This window comes from Pinus tabuliformis, chromosome 6 (genome assembly GCF_031772625.1).
Source record: "Pinus tabuliformis cultivar Carrire ecotype Pingquan chromosome 6, CPIR1, whole genome shotgun sequence".
Taxonomy (NCBI): domain Eukaryota; kingdom Viridiplantae; phylum Streptophyta; class Pinopsida; order Pinales; family Pinaceae; genus Pinus; species Pinus tabuliformis.
This window is the reverse complement of record NC_142292.1, coordinates 268,299,170-268,318,492: the sequence shown is the minus strand read 5'-3', so window position 1 is coordinate 268,318,492 and position 19,323 is coordinate 268,299,170. Positions and strand designations below refer to the sequence as shown.

The window sequence follows — 19,323 nt, the reverse complement described above, 5'->3', positions numbered from 1 at the left end:
ACTTCCAATTATCACATAAAGATACACTCCAGAAAGTAAGTCAATTGGTAGTCGAATTTTCATTGTGGGAGCAGAATTAAATCGAAATTCCAAACTTGATAGAACTTTCAAACAACTTTCACCTCATCATAATATTATTTTATTTATTTTTTAATCATTTTAACTTTATTATACATTTAAAGTAAGTCAATTGGTAGTCGAATTTTCATTGTGGGAACAGAATTAGATTGAAATTCCAACTTGATAGGACTGTCAAACAACTTTCACCTCATCCTAATATTATTTTATTTATTTATTTTTTAATATTTCAATACTAATATTTTAATAGTATTATACTAAATGTATAATAGTGCAATTATTAATTTGTAATGAATATAATTAGTTTAGTTATATAAATTAAATTTTAATGGATATTAATTCATAATAAATATCAAAATATTTATTATAATATAGATTTTATATTGTTAAAATGTAAAAAAATATAATACCTAATTTTATTTTAAATTATTATTATTAAATAAAAAGTATATACAAGTTAAACATATATATATCTAAAAAGATATAGAATTAGATTTTAAATGATGGAGATAACTCTCACTTTATTATGAAGATTTAAAATCTATAAGTAAGTTTGGTTATAATACCTAGGGTAAATGCCATGAATTGTCAGTACCTAGCGCCCAAAAAACTATAGCTCATGACACTTGTTCATATTACATATTTTTTTTTAATAATTAATTTAATTCAAAGAGAAAAAATGACATAACTAATTTGGAAATAAATCTATTTAATTTGTATATACTACTATGAATGTTCTAGAATATTAAGTGGAGGTCAAATCTCTACCATTCACCTAATAATTATTATAATTAAATTAAAATTGTGAAAACTCTATTCCAAAATAGACACAACCTAATTATTAATAACTCTCATTCAAAGAAAATAGATGCATATAGATTGGTTTGTCACCTTTAAAACCAACATAGATCCATCTGATCTTTGGACCTATGAAATACCTAGAGAGATCAAATCTCTATAGGTGCAAACTTAAGTTTTACACTCACAAAAGAGGTTTAAAGATTGAACTTGAGGAAAGGTTTGTACTTCGAGAGATTTGATCCCTCTGAGCTCGATAGATCTAGAGTTAAAGAGGGATCTATGTTGGTTTACATAATAGATAATTACAAAAGTAAAACATAAATTTAAAGACTATAAATACATGAATCAAAATCAATAAAATGGGATTCTCTAATTTTTTTGAAAACTTTGCCTATAAGACATACAAAAATAAAGCCTAACATTTTAAAATAATTACCGTTCGCAAAAGTTTTAAAGGAAGAAGTCAATACGCTTTTATAAAAAAACTCTCATGTAGGAGAACAACAATAAATAGAGGTATTTTTGGTCTGAGAATTTTCTTTTATTTACACAAACTATTAGCAAAAGATTTAAAATATAATTTAAAAACAAAAATAAAAATAAAGAGAAAATAACTCTTTTTTTTTTAATTGAGAAAATTTCCCTTTTGTTAAAAAAAAAATCCTATAAGACACTTTGATACAAAAATAAAGCCTAATTTGGAGCTCTGCAAGGGAAGGCTTACCTTTACCAATAATACCTACCTATGAGATTGACAACTCAGGGTCCTAATCCCTGAAGGATTCAAATGCCAAATTTGACTCAACAATAATTATACAAAAGTAAAACCTAAATTTTCAGGCATAACGATTATAGATACTTTGTATGGAATTTCGCAAGGGAAGACTTACCTTTACCAATACACAACAAATTGGAAATTGATTATTTTTATGTGTGGAAAATTCAATAGAATTTTATGCCCTTAAATAGGCTACATTATAGAAGAATTCCTGGGAAAGAAACATGGGTTGTGAAAGGAGTCAAAATGTTTCATAAGGTAAAATTGGCTATTTTATTCTTTTATTCTATTTTATTTTTATATTATTATTATTACTTATTTTATCATTTTATTTTTAAATAGCATTTAACCCGATAAACTTGGCTCCCCATTTTTACCTTTTATCCTTTAAACTTTGTGCCAAATCCTAGAATTGGGAGTGGCCAATTTGGAGTGGCCATTTCATTTGCCAAATTTTTTCCTTCTATTAACACTTCCTTATTTGAGTCTCAACTCTCATAAACATGTGTTCGCTTTATTCCAAATGCTCCTTTGTTGTTGTTGATTTCCAAGAGCATGCATCACTACTAAGTTAGTGCCTTTCTCGACATGTTTAGCAAGATCCCTCTGCTTCTTTTATCCCTCCTCCACTTGGGAACCTTGTTATTATGTGCACCTTGTTGTTGAATACTCTCATCCATTTCTTCATCTTCATCATATGAAGAAAGAAGATCTGGAAATTGAAACCCCTTTGGCTTTTGCGATCTTTTCTTCTTCTTTTTTTCTTTTTTCGTTTGAGGGCATTTGTTCTGTAGGTGCCCTGTGTGATGGAAAATCTGAAATATGAAAGAAATACTTTCAAATTCTAGCCATTGGGTCCACTTGAAGTCTTGATGAGCCAAGTGGATGTGATTTGGTAGGCCTTTTCTTAGGTCTATCTCCACGTAGATGTAGGAAAAAGTAAAGATACCTTTGTTCATTCTTTCTCAATCCATATTTAGAAATCTCCCCAATTATTTTTCAATCTATTCGAAGACTTGGTGGTGCCAAAAATAAAGTGGGAAGTTATGTAACCTTACCCATACTAGCATCTTCGTAACCACCATTGTTGTGGCATTAAAAGTTGGAAACCATGGAGTGATGAAGAGACCTTCTCGTCCCTATAACTATGGTTCTTCGTTTATGACATTGTCCAGATGTTTCTCATTATTGAATTGAACCACAAAAAATCCCTTTGCGCATAGGAAAATATCACAATTTTTGGTCCATTTGAGATATATCCATTGATGTATATCTTCAGACCTGGGCCCAAAACCATTAAATAAGCAGATAAGAGCTTTGGCTTGGAGAGCAGAGAAAATCTAACTCACTTCTGGAAATTTGACTAATAGATCTGGTGCTTTCTTCATCTTCTCAATGAGATAAGGACCTGGGATTCTCAGGCTTGGGTTTTGTTTATCTAATGTGTCAACTTTCCCTCTCACTATATCCTTAAAATAACTTGGACCGTTGATAGCAGAAGTTTTTCTAGATGGATTTCTCGATCTTGGGGCTCTGCCTCGCAATCTCAAATTTATAATAATTGTATAATTGTGTTTAATTTCATATTCTTTCAGTTTGTGAGGAGGGGTATGTAAAGGCCCTCCCTCGATGGATCTTCTCTTGTTGACTCCAGCTCATTATCTAGGAGCTTAATCTAGAAACTAGTAGTACCCTAGAGCTTGTAGTCCTTAGTGGTAGGCTTCGTCATGATCGAAAATAGGTTTTCCTCATTGACTCCTAATCAATCGAATCCATGAGACTTGTTTGATGTGAGTACATTTATTCACTTTATGTTGGTTTTCCTAGGTACCTGGGGATCCATTTTCATTATTGATGGGTCCACTCTCATTTTTTAATGATATGCCTCAATGACTAGTAATCAAATAATTTCTCCCATGCTCAAAATTACCTCATTTATTTGCATGTTGTAAATTCTTACCATCGGGGTTGAGTAGAAAACCTTGGGTATGGGGACATCTCACTCTTATGTGTCACCCCACCCAGGCTACATTGGAGTTTGTACCATCTTATGAACTTTAATGGTTACTTTGGGGTCCCTTTATTCTATGTGTCCATAGTCCTACTGATGTATGTTGTGATGTAGATCGACATTGTATTTGTTGGCGGTTATAATCTTTTGGTCTCCTTACTTCGATATATTGTTTATTTATCATGGGCATGTACTTGAATTTCATGTCACGAATCCACAATGTATGGTTTGGTGGACAATTTTGGTTATTCTTTATGTTGTGCATGGGTATGATTGCCTTGGGGATGATCTTATTATGTTTGATACTTGGCTATCAATATCCCTTCGATTTGTTCCCTTTGATCCTAACTCCTTCCTTACATTTTGAAACTTGATTGTAATGCATTTTAGTCATCAATTTATGTTCTAAACTCATGCATTAAGAGGCATATGTTATAACCCCATTTGCCACTTCATTTCACTAGGATAAACCCTAGTTCAAGTTACATTAGTTGTTGGCTAGAATGCATCCCCTTCCACCCTTTTTTTTTTTACTTACATGGGTCTTTCAAGGAAGTTATTAGATGTTATAGGGAGAAAATTACATAATTGATTAATTTATCATATTTAGTTTTTCACAATGTCATAACAATGAAATAATAATCATTTCATAACACTACAAGGAATACCCAGTAGTGGAGGTTTTTGCGGAAGCTCCTATAAAAATAGCCCAAAAATCCTTTTGTAGTGGAGATCTGTTAAGTTATGGTATGTTCTATGCTTATAACAGTTTACTTCTTTTTCTTATTATATTCCACCGATTAGCAATCACATGTACATAAAGTAAAGTGCAGATAGAACATTAAACGATCGATAGAAAACAAACCAAGACAAGAGACACAAGATGTGGCGGCTAGACAGGGACAAACCCCACAATGTGTGGGGAAACCCTTTGATCAAATATTCTTTTATCTTCAATAATTCAGCAGAGAGAAATAGTACAATAAATCTGATTCATATCAGCAGTAGCAAACCCTAGATCAGTAGCATCAGCATTAGCGGCTTCATTATCAAACTAGGGCAGACCATATCTCACAAACCGACCGTCGGATTGACTTCATTCCACCACCAAAATTTTCGGCTTCCAGAGGAGGTTCAGATGAACCTACAACGCAGTTCAGATGAGGAGATATTCTAGGCCACGCAAGTCAATCTTTACTTCTGCAGTTGCAGCTTCAGTTTCAGCAGTTTCTGGCTTCAAACTAGGGCAGTCAATATCTTGCAAATGGTTCGTCGGATTGACTTCATTCCACCACCAAAAGTTGCGGCTTTCAGAGGAGGTTCAGATGAACCTACAGCGCAGTTCAGATGAGGAGATATTCTAGGCCACGCAAGTCAATTTTTACTTCTGCAGTTGCAGCTTCAGTTTCAGCAGTTTCCGGCTTCAAACTAGGGCAGTCGATATCTTGCAAACCGTTCATCGGATTGACTTCATTCCACCACCAAAAGTTGTGGCTTTCAGAGGAGGTTCAAATGAACCTACAGCGCAGTTCAGATGAGGAGATATTCTAGGCCACGCAAGTCAATCTTTACTTCTACAGTTGCAGCTTCAGTTTCAGCAGTTTCCGGCTTCACATGTGTGAGAGAGAGAGACCCATTTCAGCGCAGTAGAGAAGAGACTCATATCTGCGCAGTAGAGAGAGAGAGATGTGATGAGATGAGTGAGTCCAAATGAGGAAAAGTCCTCTTATATTTATACACAACGTTGGTGGGTGAATAGATGCGACTGTTGGGTTTCTGAGCCTACATGAGTTGTAGGTCGGCTTGATAATAATTCCATAATCAAAATAAATTCATATCTCCATGAATACTTATCGGAATCGGATGATCTTTATATCAATCCTACACCTCTCGACGAGAGGAATCTAATAAAAATATTATCAGCCATGAATAAGATGACCCACATGAAGTTTTGCCCTGGTTGCCAATTTTAACAAGATCACTGGCAAAGTTGGGCGAGCGGATGTTTTAGCAGATGTTTTCTAACAGTGTGTTTATAATACACTAATGCATCGATGTGTTACTATAACTAAATGCATCGGTGCTTAATAGCATATATTGCACCGTGGAAGAGTTATTTTTTATAAAAATAAAAAAATAATGGTGTGCTAAGTACATAAGGCACATCAGTGTGTATACTACTCGATAGTACTAGAAAATGGTTAAATTTTAAAAAATGTCAGTCGTAAAATTTGTTTTTCCCGGTCTGGTACTATACTCTTATGACACCCCAATGCTAAACCCATATACGAACAACCCAATGCATAAACAATGTGGTGCACCATTGTGGGGTTTTTAATTTAAAAATAGTGATGTGCTTCTTATATGATACACACTAGTATAGTTAATTTCACTAAAGGCCCTAGTGGTTAACTGAAAATGGTGCATCATTGCAGGGTTATTTTTTATACAAATAAAAACAATAGTGCACTACGTATATAAGGTGCACCGATGTGTATACTACTTGATAGCATCGAACAAGACTTAAATTTAAAAAAAATGTCAATAGTAAAAAAAAATTTCAACATTTTGGTGTTATACTGTTATAAAGCATTAGTGGTATCCATGTTTAAAAAATCCCCAGTGAGTAAACACCATGGTGCACATTGAAGAGCTTTTAATTTACAAATGGAGGTATGGTTTGTATAAAATAAGCAACGGTACGATTAATAGAACTGTATGTTCAATGCTTAATAGAAAATAGTGCACCATGGCATGGTTATTTTTTATAAAAACAAAAACAACAGTGCACTAAGTCAAGTGACCAAGTGTGTATATTAATTGATAGCACTCGACAAGGATTAAATTTAAAAAATAAAATAAAAAAATCGGTTGTAAAATTCATTTTCACCATTTCGGTGTTATACTCACATAAAGCACCGGTTCTTTCCCTTTTCATGAAAGCCCTAGTGCACAAACAACATGGTACACCATGGAAATTTTTTTTTTTAAACATCAGTGCACTACTCATATAATAAGCACCAGTGCCATTAATAGAACTATATGTCTCAGTGCTTAATAGGGTGCACCGTTCGAGGGTTGTTTTCTTAAAATAAAAAATAAAGGCACGCTAAGTAACTCTAGAGCATCGATGCATATACTACTTGATAGCACCAGACTAGTGTTAAATTTAAAAAGATGTCAGTTACAAAATTCATTTCATATAATAAGCACCAGTGAAATTAATAGAACTATACATCTCGGTGCTTAATAGGGTGCACCATTCGAGGGTTATTTTTTTTAAATAGAAAATAAAGGTACGCTAAGTAACTCTTAGGCATCAATGCATATACTACTTGATAGCACTAGGCTAGTGTTAAACTTAAATAAATGTCAGTTGCAAAATTCATTTCACCATTCTGAAGCTATACTTCCATGAAGCCCTAGTGCTATGACCTTTTATGAATACCCAGATGCGTATACAACATGGTGCATCGTTGTAGGGTTTTTAATTTAAAAAAAGTGGTGCGCTAGGTGAATTTGCAGCACCAATGCATATACTACTCTATATCAGTGGAAAAGGGTTAAATTTAAAAAAATGTCAGTCGTAAATTCAATTCACCATTTCAGTGTTATACTACAATGAAGCACTGGTTCTATTCCTTTTTCTGAATGACCCAGTGCATATAAAACATGGTGCACCATGGAAAGGTTTTTAATTTAAAATTAGCAGTTCTCTTCCTACATAGCCAACATCAATGTTGTTAATAGAATGGTATGCCTCAGTTCTTAATAGACAATGTTGCACCATTGGAGGGTTATTTTTTAGAAAAATAAAAAAAACAATGGTGTGCTAAGTAAATAGGAATCACCAGTGCGTATACTGCTCAATAGCACTGGAAAGGGATTAAATTTAGAAAAATGTCAGTCGTAAAATTAATTTTCACTATTTCAATGCTATACTCCCACGAAGCACCAATGTTATTCCTGTTTTGAAACACCTAGGTGCATAAATAACATGTTGCACCACGACAAGGTTTTTAATCTGAAAAATGGGGATGTGCTTCATACATAATCCGCATCGGTGTGTCGGGAACTCGAGCACAACAGAATAAGCTTAAATAAAAAATAAACTTATCGGCCATAAAATTCATTTTTACCATTTGCAACGTTGTAGAGCTATCAAGCACCAGTGCTACTTTTTCCTCTGTGAAGCAGCCTTCCATCAGTGCTTGCCATCCTTTCATCCGTTTCTCACTATGTGCCTTCAAATTTGTCAAATAGTGGTCAAATTTGATTTTTTATATTATGTGGCAACCATGCCTCCCCGATGACCAAATGTCGAGGTAATTTCTATGTTTCTCACTAACTTAAATTTTTAGCAAAGTAGGATGAAAATTAGGTAAAATATATATATATATATATATATATATATATATATATATATATATATATATATATATATATATATATATATATATATATATATATTTTTATTTTTATTTCTAAGCCGTGCATTTGAGAGGTTCAACTCACACTATTCATGGTGCACCCTATAAATTTAGAGGGTGCACCACAAGTTAGTGTGTAAATTTAATGCACCATAATTTTTAATATTATGCGATGTGTTTGGTAAATGGAAATGCACTGGGCCATGAAGTTCCACGATGCATTGCTTTAAAAAATTTCATTTTTTAGGCAGTGCATCAGGTAAGGAATCAGAAGCACCGCTAACTGATGCGTAAGATCAATGCATTGGGAAGTTACGTTCAAGGACGCACCACCATAAAAATTGTTATTTTTCCTGACTATGTGTCTGGTAAAAGTAACTTCCTCATGCATTTATTTTTACCAAACACATCACATAATATTTAAAAATTATAGCTCGGTGCGTTCGTTAACCTAAACGTTCTGGTGCGGTGCATCGATGTAACTTTGATGCACTAGTGAAGAATGTTATGTCGACACACCAGATTGAAAAATAAAAATAAATAATTTTATGTATTTATGTGCATCAAAAGTAGTGTGTCAAGTCGATGTACGCACCATGTATGATGCATTCTTTTTTTTGGCATACCGAGGTTGTTTTTTTAATTCAAAGTTATATTTCCATATTTATAAACACATTTTTCATTTAATAAAATAATTATGTTTTATGTATAAGGCCAATGTATTTTATATGTCAATCATGCATAGAGATCAATGGAGAGAGGAGCAACAACAACAGGAGCAAAGGGTTGACCAGTACAATGTGGTAAGAGAGTGGGAAACACGGGAGAGGGAGAGAGATTTGTACCCTCCCCTATTACTACAGTGACCCAAGGCCTCTTAAGGAATGTAGGTCTCCTTAAATACTATGAGGAGGCTACGTCCATGAAGGGGAACTCAGGGTTGTTGGTGCAACTGATCCATTGGTGGGATGTCCACCAACAAGATTTTCATGTCAATCCTAACATGTGGTACCGTCCCACTAAGGATAACATCTATATTATCACTAGCCTATCTATGAGAGGGGAGGATTTTCCCTAGTTCCCTGATGTCCCCCTTGATTTTGTAGCAAAGAGTCAATTTATCTACTCTTAGAGATACGTTGGGGATAACGTAGTTTATCCAGCGGATTTTTAGGTGTCTTATGAATAGCTGCGGATCTCTTCTTTTGGTGCGGAGGAGGTTAGATGCCTCTCACTATTAGTGACTACCATAACACACTCTACCAATGATGGGTAGCACATTAGTTGACCTCTGTTGTTTTATGATGATTCTTTGATGCAGAGGCCATGATGTATCAGATGGTCTGTCTTTTTTTTGCAGCAGTTTTGTATAGCTTTAGATAGATGTCATGCTATGATACATGGCAGGTCAAACTTCCCTTTTGCTTCAAATCTATTTTGTTTATTTTTCGAGAGGTTTCCCGAGATAAGGCCTACTTTTGACTATCACCCTCCTAAGCCGATGACTAAGGTACAAATGCACATGTGGGGCGAGATGATGCCCAAGAGCTACTAGCCAGAGTATCCAACTAGGATTTCCACTGACACACTATGGTTACTAGCCAGTGAGGCCAACCACATGTTCATCATGGTGCCATGTCCTTACGTAGCGATAATTAGTGACAATATCCCAACATGCTCTACACACATGATGAGCCAATAGATGATAGAGGTAATATTAGTGTTTTCTTTAAATTAATTTAGTTTCATTTTATTGTATTAATTAATTAGAATAAAAATTATTCTAGCACATTCTTTAACTTATTTTACTAAATTGTTTGATGAAATTGTCTAATTATTGTTGTGTACTATATATTTTTTAGATATTGGTGCATTCATTGGGGACATGTCTCATCCCCCACGATGCATATATGGAGATGGTTGAGGGAGCATCAGGTGAGGGATGATGTCCTCAGATGAAGATACCCACGGGTATGAGTTCGCATAGGCCTGATATTAGATTCAAGATGGAGTTGGGTGATTGACTCTCTATACTTTTGGTTGAGGAGGGAGTCTGCCCTGAGATGGTTCAAGACATCAGGGAAGATCCTAAACTCCTGGAGCTCTCGAGGGAATTGTCACACAATATGCTGAGTCTTATGCATCATAACGGTGGAGCTACCAGGCTAATAGAAGCGAGGAGGGATGTCCATGTAGATACTCAGTCTTCACCCAGTACTACCCCATTAGATGATGATTAGGGTAGTGATTCTACCGGTAACACTCCACCTCCTCCTCCTTCACCTCACCCACTGCTTGTTTCTCCTCAGAGAGTACACCAACCACCTCCTACTTCGACTCTTGAGGTAGTTGATCATCTATTTTCTTCTTCTATAGAAAATTCCTCCACTAGTACTGTTGCACCATATATGATTGTCATATCTATTGGACCAATAGATATTTTGTAGCAGTTGTTTGACTTAATGCAGTTATTTGACTTGTTTGTATATATATGGTGCATTTCTTTGTTCATGTTAGTGTACTTAATTTATATGTTGGTGTTGATGTGTATATTGTTAAGTCGTGTTAGATATGTTCATTTAATGTGCTTTCAGATAGATGTGTATGTTATAGTAGTTATTTGAAATGAGATGTATATTTGAGGATGTGTATAGGGATGATGTTTGACAATGTTTGTGTTTGTTTAGATGTGATCATGATGATGATGCCTTGTTATATTATTCTATTTGTGTGCTAGATAATGACATTTATATGTGTTAGAGGTGTATATAATTAAATGATGTTATCAAATTTGAATGCATATTTTAGATGATGTTTATGTTTGTTAGATGGTTATCATCATGATGTTTATTTTTATGAAATGATATTTATTATAGGTTATGTATTAGTGAACTTATATCTAAATTTTATATACGAAAGTACATGCAAAACGACTTACTTTAAATAAAAAATGCAAAGATATTTTTATAAATTACAAAGTTTAATATGGTTGAAACTATAGTTATAAAATTACCACAATTTTTTTTTTATTGCATGGATAGTTCATACATATTCATTCTAACAAAATTCTTATTCAAACAAGGGTTGTGAGCAACATATTCCTTGCATATAGAAAACATTAAAAAAAATAAAATAAAATAAAACATTTATAAAACATGCCTAAATAGTCACTACAAAACAAAATCAATTTTACACACAATTAAATTATATAAACCTCTAAACAAAACTACCTTCCTAGTCATAGTCAAAGCGTAGAAATCATAACATATACCTATAATACAAGAGTTAGACAATATCTAATTTATCTTTGCAGTTAATTTTCAAAACCTATATTACAACATGTAATCATTAAATAAAAATTTCAAAATATTTATAATAAAATTAAAATATATAATTGATTGGTCGATAAAATCAACTATAATAAAAAAAAATTGTTAATAAAATATTGGATTCTAAGAATTAAATTACAATTAATTTGATTTTATTTTATAAATTTTAGAAATTAAAGTTTATTTATTAATAATAATTATGAATGAAGGATCATTAAAAAATATATTTATTGATTATAATTATTATTTAAAAAATACTTTTTTATTAATATGTATTTTTAAATTTAAATTATAATTCTTTTTTTAATTTCTAAAGTTTAAATTAATAAATAAGAAAAATCCAATCTATAAACTATTATCAATAATATTTAATTAAAAAATATAAAAATAAACTTTTAAGTTTATTTATAAAATTCAATCTATTGTAAAAAACTTAAGTCATAATTTTTTATAATTAATTTAGATTTAATATAATTTATAAATTTCTATTTTAATAAAATTTAATTTATCACTAAAATTATGATATTTTCAAGCAATTTAAGTTTACTAGCATTTGCACCAAATGTTGCAAAGGAAACGCCGTAAGGCATAAATTGAGGAACAATTCCGACATGGGAATGGGAAAATGTACATAAGATGCAGATATGTAGCATAAATGAGATTCTAAAGATGTATACATTGAAGTTTATTTAGGGTGCCTAAGTCTATATTTTTTTAATTATTGAATTAATATTGCATATAAATCTCATAAAATTCAACAAACTTATAACTGAGGGCTCTGATCTCTAAGTTTGACTTTGGGTCATTAACATGGTAATGCACTGTCTCAACCACTAAACCACATAACAACAAACAAAAGACTACAAAATGTTACAATCATTACTATAGTAAACCCAATGACTCTACACACAATAATTTATTCTTTACTCGAAGAGAATATTGCTTAACCATATCCACAAAAATATTGCAAGGTGGAAAGCATTATGCAGAACAGAATCTCTGTTATTATAACTTGTAAGTTGTAGCATTATTCCAACCAATAAAACTATCTTCACATTTTGGAAGATCAAATGGAAATAAGTTTTGAAGAATTCAATAAAAAACGTCCAAGATCATTGGATCACATGATTAATGGTACCCTGTCCTATGAATCTAATATTTTTATGCACTTACAATTAAGGGAGAAAACAAGGTCCAAACAATGTATACCACAGGGACCAATAAATAGTATATTTGAAAATCCTTACTAGGATCAGAAAAAACAACATTACTTCTCCTTAAATCCTTCACAATCAAATTATACAATTGTTGTACAACATAAGGCCCATGCTGTTGTCAATAGTTCTGATTGAGAATGTGACCAGATTCCTTCAATCTCATACAGTGATTAATGCACCAATTATACAATTGTTGTACAACACAAGACTCATGCTGTTGTCAATCAAGCAATAGTTCTGATCGAGAATGTGCCAGATTCCTTCAATCTCATATAGTGATTAATGCACGAAACACAGGTGTAGTAGTTGCAACGACTTTTATATCATTTTACTGATGTTGTCATGTCAAAATCAATGTGATACAATTAAGTCACCTTTAAGAAGAATCTCATTGCAATTTCTATACAAGGATGTCTGTATTATCATTACTCATTCTAATTTCACCTCTTTTATTGTCAGACATCACGAATTAGCATCGAAATGCTTGCTTCATCCACGGACCAGTCAATTACCTTTTATAAATATTTTGTTTGAGCATTGGAACTCAATAACATTTAGAAAATTATAAAAAATTTATCTCCAATCAATTTCTTTTCTTTTATTTTTCTTTTTCTGATTTCCACTTATTATTGTTATATAAATATCTAAACTCATTTTATAATACTTTAAAAATAGAAATTTTCAGATATTATAATCCCTAAATCCTTTCTTCCCATTCTTAATGACTTTTGCAATTGGAAATAGGGCTTTGCAATGAGGTTCCCTCTGCATTAAACTCTGCAACTGACCCACCACGGTTAGTGTTAGAGTCCTTGGAGGGGTTTTATTCTCTTGAACAAAAGTCAAGTGACAAGAAAGAGTCTGGGCCCCCGGCTCTACGCCGGGCCTGTACATTATTACTGGAATCTCTTGTACCTGTTTTGGCAGATCCTAATTTGGGTGTTGAACATCCAGTTCTGCCCTTAAATATAAAGGAGCAAGCCAAAAGTATTGCACATGAATGGAAGTCGAAGATAAACCTTGAAGGAGATGTTGCCAATGGCAATTCGTTGGAGGCCCAGGCCTTCTTGCAACTCCTAGCTACTTTTGGAATTGCGTCAGAGTTTGATAAAGATGACTTATGCAAGCTTGTTCTTGTAGTTGCACGGTGCAGGTAGACACCTTAACTCTGTCGTTCCCTTGGACTTGAATCAAAAATGCCAGGTTGGTTGGCTGGTGTTATGTAATGTTAGCCTCAGTGGCTAGGCTGGCAAAATTTCCATCCATTTTGGTAGATAGGCTTTTTGTTGTTTTTTTGAGGGACTGGTGGATTTTATCAGTATACTTGGTTGTGGCTGATTGAGTTGAAGATAAATTTTGGTAATCCTGGCTGTAGTAAACCTTCCCAACGTTTTTTGTTTAGTCCAGTGAACGGGTTTCTAAGTTGACGGGGTTGGTAGTCTTTCCTTTAGATCTCAACATTTCATATGCAAGGCAGATACTGAGTGGCCTCTACTAGGTAGACATCTTTTTATGAGGTAGAAAGTTGTATGTAAGTTATTTTGTTGATATTAATAAAGGCAACTGAAGATGATCAGCTATGGTAAAGTGTCATAAGGCCTTTCATGAGTGGGGAATTATTTACTTACGAAAATGGTCTCAAGCTGACATAGTTGTTATCTTTATTGACAAATCCGTTGAAGTTTTCTGTATTGTTTTTTATTTCACAGTAAACTGTCTTTTGGTATTTCAAATGTTTGTGACATATTCAGATTAACTGAAAATTTTGTGACAATTTCATGCAGATGTTGTAGAAACCCTGGTCAATAGTGGAAAACAAATTGAGGCAGTCAACTTTGCTCATGCATTTGGGTTGACAGAGAAGTTTGCACCTGTTCCTTTGTTGAAGGAATATCTGAAAGATGCTAAGAAAGCTTCTTAGACAAGTTTAAAAAGTGGGAATAACTCTACTGTTGCACAAGTACGATTGTATTACTGTTATACAAAATGTCTTGTTATGTGATGATCATTTTGGCTTAGTATTGTTGGTTATATCAGAAGTTCCTTTTTTGAGCGATATTTTTATTTGGTGCTACAGAATGAAGTAAATACAAAAGAGCTTTCTACTTATAGAGCTGTTATAAAGTGCATTGAGGAGCACAAACTTGAATCGCAGTTCTCACCAGATCCTCTTCAAAAGCGTGTAGCTCAGCTAGAGAAAGCTAAGGCTGATAGAAAAAGGTTTGCAGGTGCTATTAAGTCTCAACCTAAGCGTCCTCGTGCTAATGGAGGAAATGCTAGTGTATATATACCTCCGTTAAGTGCAGATGAAAGAACTTCGACTCTTTATGCTTCTTCCAATGGTGCAGACAGAAGCTTTTATAGGTCTTTGGATAGAGTACAACATTCTGGTGCAGCTCCAGGTGTTACATCCTACAACCTACAGGGCCAAAATGCATATGACAGATCAAACCAAGGATTATATGGAGCAGGCTATGGTGTTGGAAATAGGACTCCAGTCTCACTCTCAAGGCCATATATGTATCCATCAGATAACATGGGACCTTCGTTGTTGGGTTTCGGTTCTTACAATTCCTCTACTAATTACAACAACCATCACTTTGGCAGTAGACTGCCTGCCCCTCCTCCAGCTTATCAGTCTTCTTTTATACATTAGGTAGGTACGGTGCTTATCTTACCGTGGTCAAGCAAGTTCTGATCTTATCAGGCCCCATAAAACCTTTTCTATTGGATGTGGCTGGTAGTAAGCACTTAGCTTTGAAGAGGTTTTTTGACTTTGTTTCTGTAAATCTAAAAGATTGGCAAAGTTCATTTGGCAGCTTTTCACAATTTTCAGTGGTGTTTTCTTCTATTAAGGAATCTTCTATTAAGGAATTTTATTTTTGTATGGTATTGAGTGCTTCATCACTTTCCCAGGTTACTATATACTGTAGTGTTTATAGTTCAAAGATGATTCTATGCATAATTTTGGTATTTTTTTATTTGTTTGACAAATCAGAGAGGATCAATCTGTCTCTTTGTGGAAGATTAAAATTTGGTGAATAATATATCATTTGTGATCTTGTTCGGAGCTCATAACACAAGACTTTCAATTGCATTTGTATGCCGAGGGCTTGTCTTGTGTTGAATATGATTTAATTGTCCACTTACACCTTACCTCATTGGTACCTGTTTACTCTAAGCCTATGAAGCGAATCAAATTTTATTTTGATTAGTCCAATTGTAAGGCTATTTTTGAAACTGGACCCTGCCCCTCTTAAGCTGCTGCATGATTTAAATCCCCCTTTTTGAGCAGAAATGATTTGTAGTACTAGTGGTATAGTTGTTATACCCTGCATTAATATTTTTGTGTTCTCTGTAACGAGGACAAAGCACATTGGAGTTATATGTCCCATCTAGAACTAGCAATTGTCTCAAAAGGTACAAAGAGAGGCCGATAGGATTATTAAATTAGAATTGTTGAATTTCTCTAGAAGAGATGTTGGTTCAAGCCTACAAGGAGCAAAGAGATTTGATGTTTGGAGTTCTATGCTTTTTAGACACCATATTTCTTTAAATACAACTTAATTTTAGAAAAGTTCAACCCCAATGCAGTTCTGCCATGCAGACATACACTTAAATCGCTATTGGGCTTATGATATTGACAAATTCAAAGTAAACTAGTATACAAGAGAATGTACCAAGCTAAACCACAAGTTACACATCTTCAGACCTAAAAAAGTACATAACAATGGTTTGGCATATCAATAGCGATATCATAATTGCTTTTCCTTCCACATACATACAATTGCTCCAAAGGCAAGGACAAGAAAATTTTCAGCTCTAGTGAGCACCAGTGGGTCACCAAAACAAGTGACCACTAATGGCTTTCACATTTATACAAGGAATTGGCAAGGGACTTTACATGGACTCCACTCAACTTCAGACACAGCTTCAGCCAATATGGAGAGTGATTGAAATTGAACATAGCTAAGTAGTGGCATTGGCTCACAGTAATACACCAAGTATAAAATATTGAAGCTTTTACAGAAGCAAGGAGTAAGAAAAATTATGAAGCTCAGAGAAGTAGATTTAAATCAATCAAAGCTTGTTGAACAGCTATAATGTCCATAGAAATAATCTTCCAATGTTCTGCTCTCATGTACAAGATTTACACTTTGATCTGGACTACTGTTTGATACCAAATCATCATCAACTCCAAGCATTGCGAGTGATAGATGAGTTTGGATGTCACAACTCCCAGAGTTTTCTCCAGATTCATCCTCAATCAATTCATCTAATTCCATGGACATTGTCAATTACCTCTCGGTCCAATAAGGTAGGTCATCTCCTTCTCCTCATAGTAATTTCAAAGTCTGCAATAATAAGTTACAGACAAACAATGAGGAAGAATAAGTTCACGTTCTTACATTAACATTTATCCATTGTTTGAAATTTTACAAAGTCAGTTTAATGCAAAGGTAAGCCACTTTATTTGGGGAAACCAAAGCTTTCAATTCAAATCTTGCAATCCAGATTTCAGCTAGGATAGTGATTCTTAGGAAAGCTATATACTCTCTTGATATTGGAGCGAAAGCAGATATGCTGGCTCTTCTTGCCTATTCAGGGAGGGGTAATTTGCATACCATCAACATCTCTTCTGCGGTTTAAGGGTGATGATTTCACAAATGGAACTACTAAACAAAAGCAACGATCGGTGTGGAATTTCAGGCAAAGACCTTGGAAATCGACAAGAAGGAGATTAAAGCGCAGATTTGGGACACTGCTGGTCAGGAACGGTTCAGAGCCGTAACGTCTGCATACTACAGGGGCGCTATAGGAGCTCTGTTGGTCTACGATATATTGTCCCATGTATGTATTGAGGTTTGGATGAGTATTACTAAAAATCCCTGTTCGATTCTCTTAAAGTTGGGTGCATTCATGTGTTGTTCAATCCCTTTACAGCATATTATAAGTATCCATGGCATCTTCAGTTTACATAGCAGAAGAGACAGTTGAAGAAAATAATATAAATGTGATAGAGGCTCTTCAGAAAATCCCCAAGGAACAGAGGAAGGAAATGAGAAAGACCATAATCCAGGAAATTATACCTGCTATTCAAGATTTAAGGTTTTCCAGGATGCATTTATGATTGCTTTGAATAAAATTCTCTGGAAAAAAACTAATCCCTCCAAGGATGAAGCCATTTGAATCCATGATGCATTCCATTATGGAGGGGACAATGCATCTGAGTTGAGTACAAGTTTTGAACTTTACAGACAACTAAGCTCTTGTAAAAAATTGTTTTGAATTGAGGATACATGAACAATCAGACGTTCATGGTTTTTGTAATTGCAAATCAAGGCATTGAAATGTGTCAGGCAATTGTTATAGGTGCTATCTCCACGATTCATAGGGAAAAAACTGAAGTGGAGTCTGCACCCAGCAACTTTCGGTTTGTTGGATGTTATTTAATTATGTAGTCAAGAACATAGCTACTGGTTGTTATTTAATTATGTATTCATGAACATAATTATCGGCATATAGTTACTGGTTGTTATTTAGTTATGTATTCATTAAAGGCTACCAAAACCAGAGTTTTATACCGATCGGACCTCCAAATTACACAGATGCATATGTATGTGTTTTCCTTATCAGGCATTAAGAAAACTGTTCAATGTCTAAAATTTCGTTTCATGTATTTCTCTCTTTTAATATCATAAAATGTGCAAATGAAATCTATTCAATGTATCAATGACGTGTAGATTGTGGATTACTTTAATTGTGTGTGGTTTAGTTCAGATTATTGTTTCATTATTGTTTCATGGAGCAGGAAGTATGGCATTGGATGAGATGGAGTAATTTTGAAACCGTCTCAACTCTGCCTTCAAGCTCTGACATAAGCCTAAACACAGATGAAGCGTTATTCAAAATTGCTTCCATTTCTTCCTTTAACATAGTTTCTCCTCCATGAATGATGATCTGTCGGTTGGATTGAAATTCTTCAATGCGATTGCCTGTCTGCCAGTTAATTTTACAGATCCTTTATTTTTGTTTTGCAAAATACTTTAGACATCACAACAGTCTTCTCAGGGAAAAATCGACTCAAAATTTGGAAGAAGTGTTGGAATTGTTAAAGGGCTGTCGTTTGACCACCCCTGCTCAGTTTCGAAGAGTGGTCTATCTCAACCCTAGGTTCCTTTTTTATAGATCCAAAATGAACCTGAAGTCTAAGCTGACTTTCCTTGGGACCTTCATGGAGGAAGAGGATATCTCTAAACTAATTATTACGTATGCAAGGGAATTTGGAGCCAGTGAGAAGAAGCTTAAATCTACAATTTCTCTTTCGGAAAGATTGGGTGTTGTGGGTCGAGTATTATCAGAGTTAGTAGCTAACCATCCTCATATGTTCATGGCTTCAGAGGAAAAGGTAACGAAGTCATTTAGAATTGCCGAGGATTTGGGTTTCAAGCTGGGATCAAAGAAGTTTGTAGTTGCGGTACATGGAACATTTAATCTAGCGAAAGAAACCTTAGAAGAAAAGATTACAGTGTTTGAGCAGTTTGGGTTTCTCAAAGAAAAAAAATTCCCAAATGATAGATCGGGATCTGTCTATTCTGTGGCTTTCAAAGGGATGGTGAGATCACTCACACTTTCCTCAGATTCAGTGGTACATCAGCAACATGGAGATCAAGCTTGT

At 34.1% G+C, this 19,323-nt stretch overlaps 1 protein-coding gene across 1 annotated transcript; it reads left to right on the top strand.

The window, feature by feature from the left end:
- Positions 1-10,161: 10,161 nt before the first annotated feature.
- LOC149258395 (FRIGIDA-like protein 3) lies at positions 10,162-15,300 on the top strand. The gene is made up of 3 exons (XM_089414403.1): positions 10,162-10,312; positions 13,389-13,797; positions 14,682-15,300. The coding sequence occupies exons 1-3, from the start codon at positions 10,162-10,164 to the stop codon at positions 15,298-15,300; spliced, it is 1,179 nt and encodes a 392-aa protein (XP_089270529.1).
- The last annotated feature ends 4,023 nt before the right edge of the window (positions 15,301-19,323 follow it).

Excerpts from the sequence above, each read along its gene's own strand:
- LOC149258395 (XM_089414403.1), top strand. The coding sequence starts at position 10,162 with ATGGTTCAAGACATCAGGGAAGATCCTAAACTCCTGGAGCTCTCGAGG. Across the intron at positions 10,313-13,388 it reads AGATACTCAGTCTTCACCCA|GGCTTTGCAATGAGGTTCCC; the intron begins GTACTACCCCAT and ends AATTGGAAATAG. Across the intron at positions 13,798-14,681 it reads CTTGTAGTTGCACGGTGCAG|AAGTTCCTTTTTTGAGCGAT; the intron begins GTAGACACCTTA and ends TGGTTATATCAG.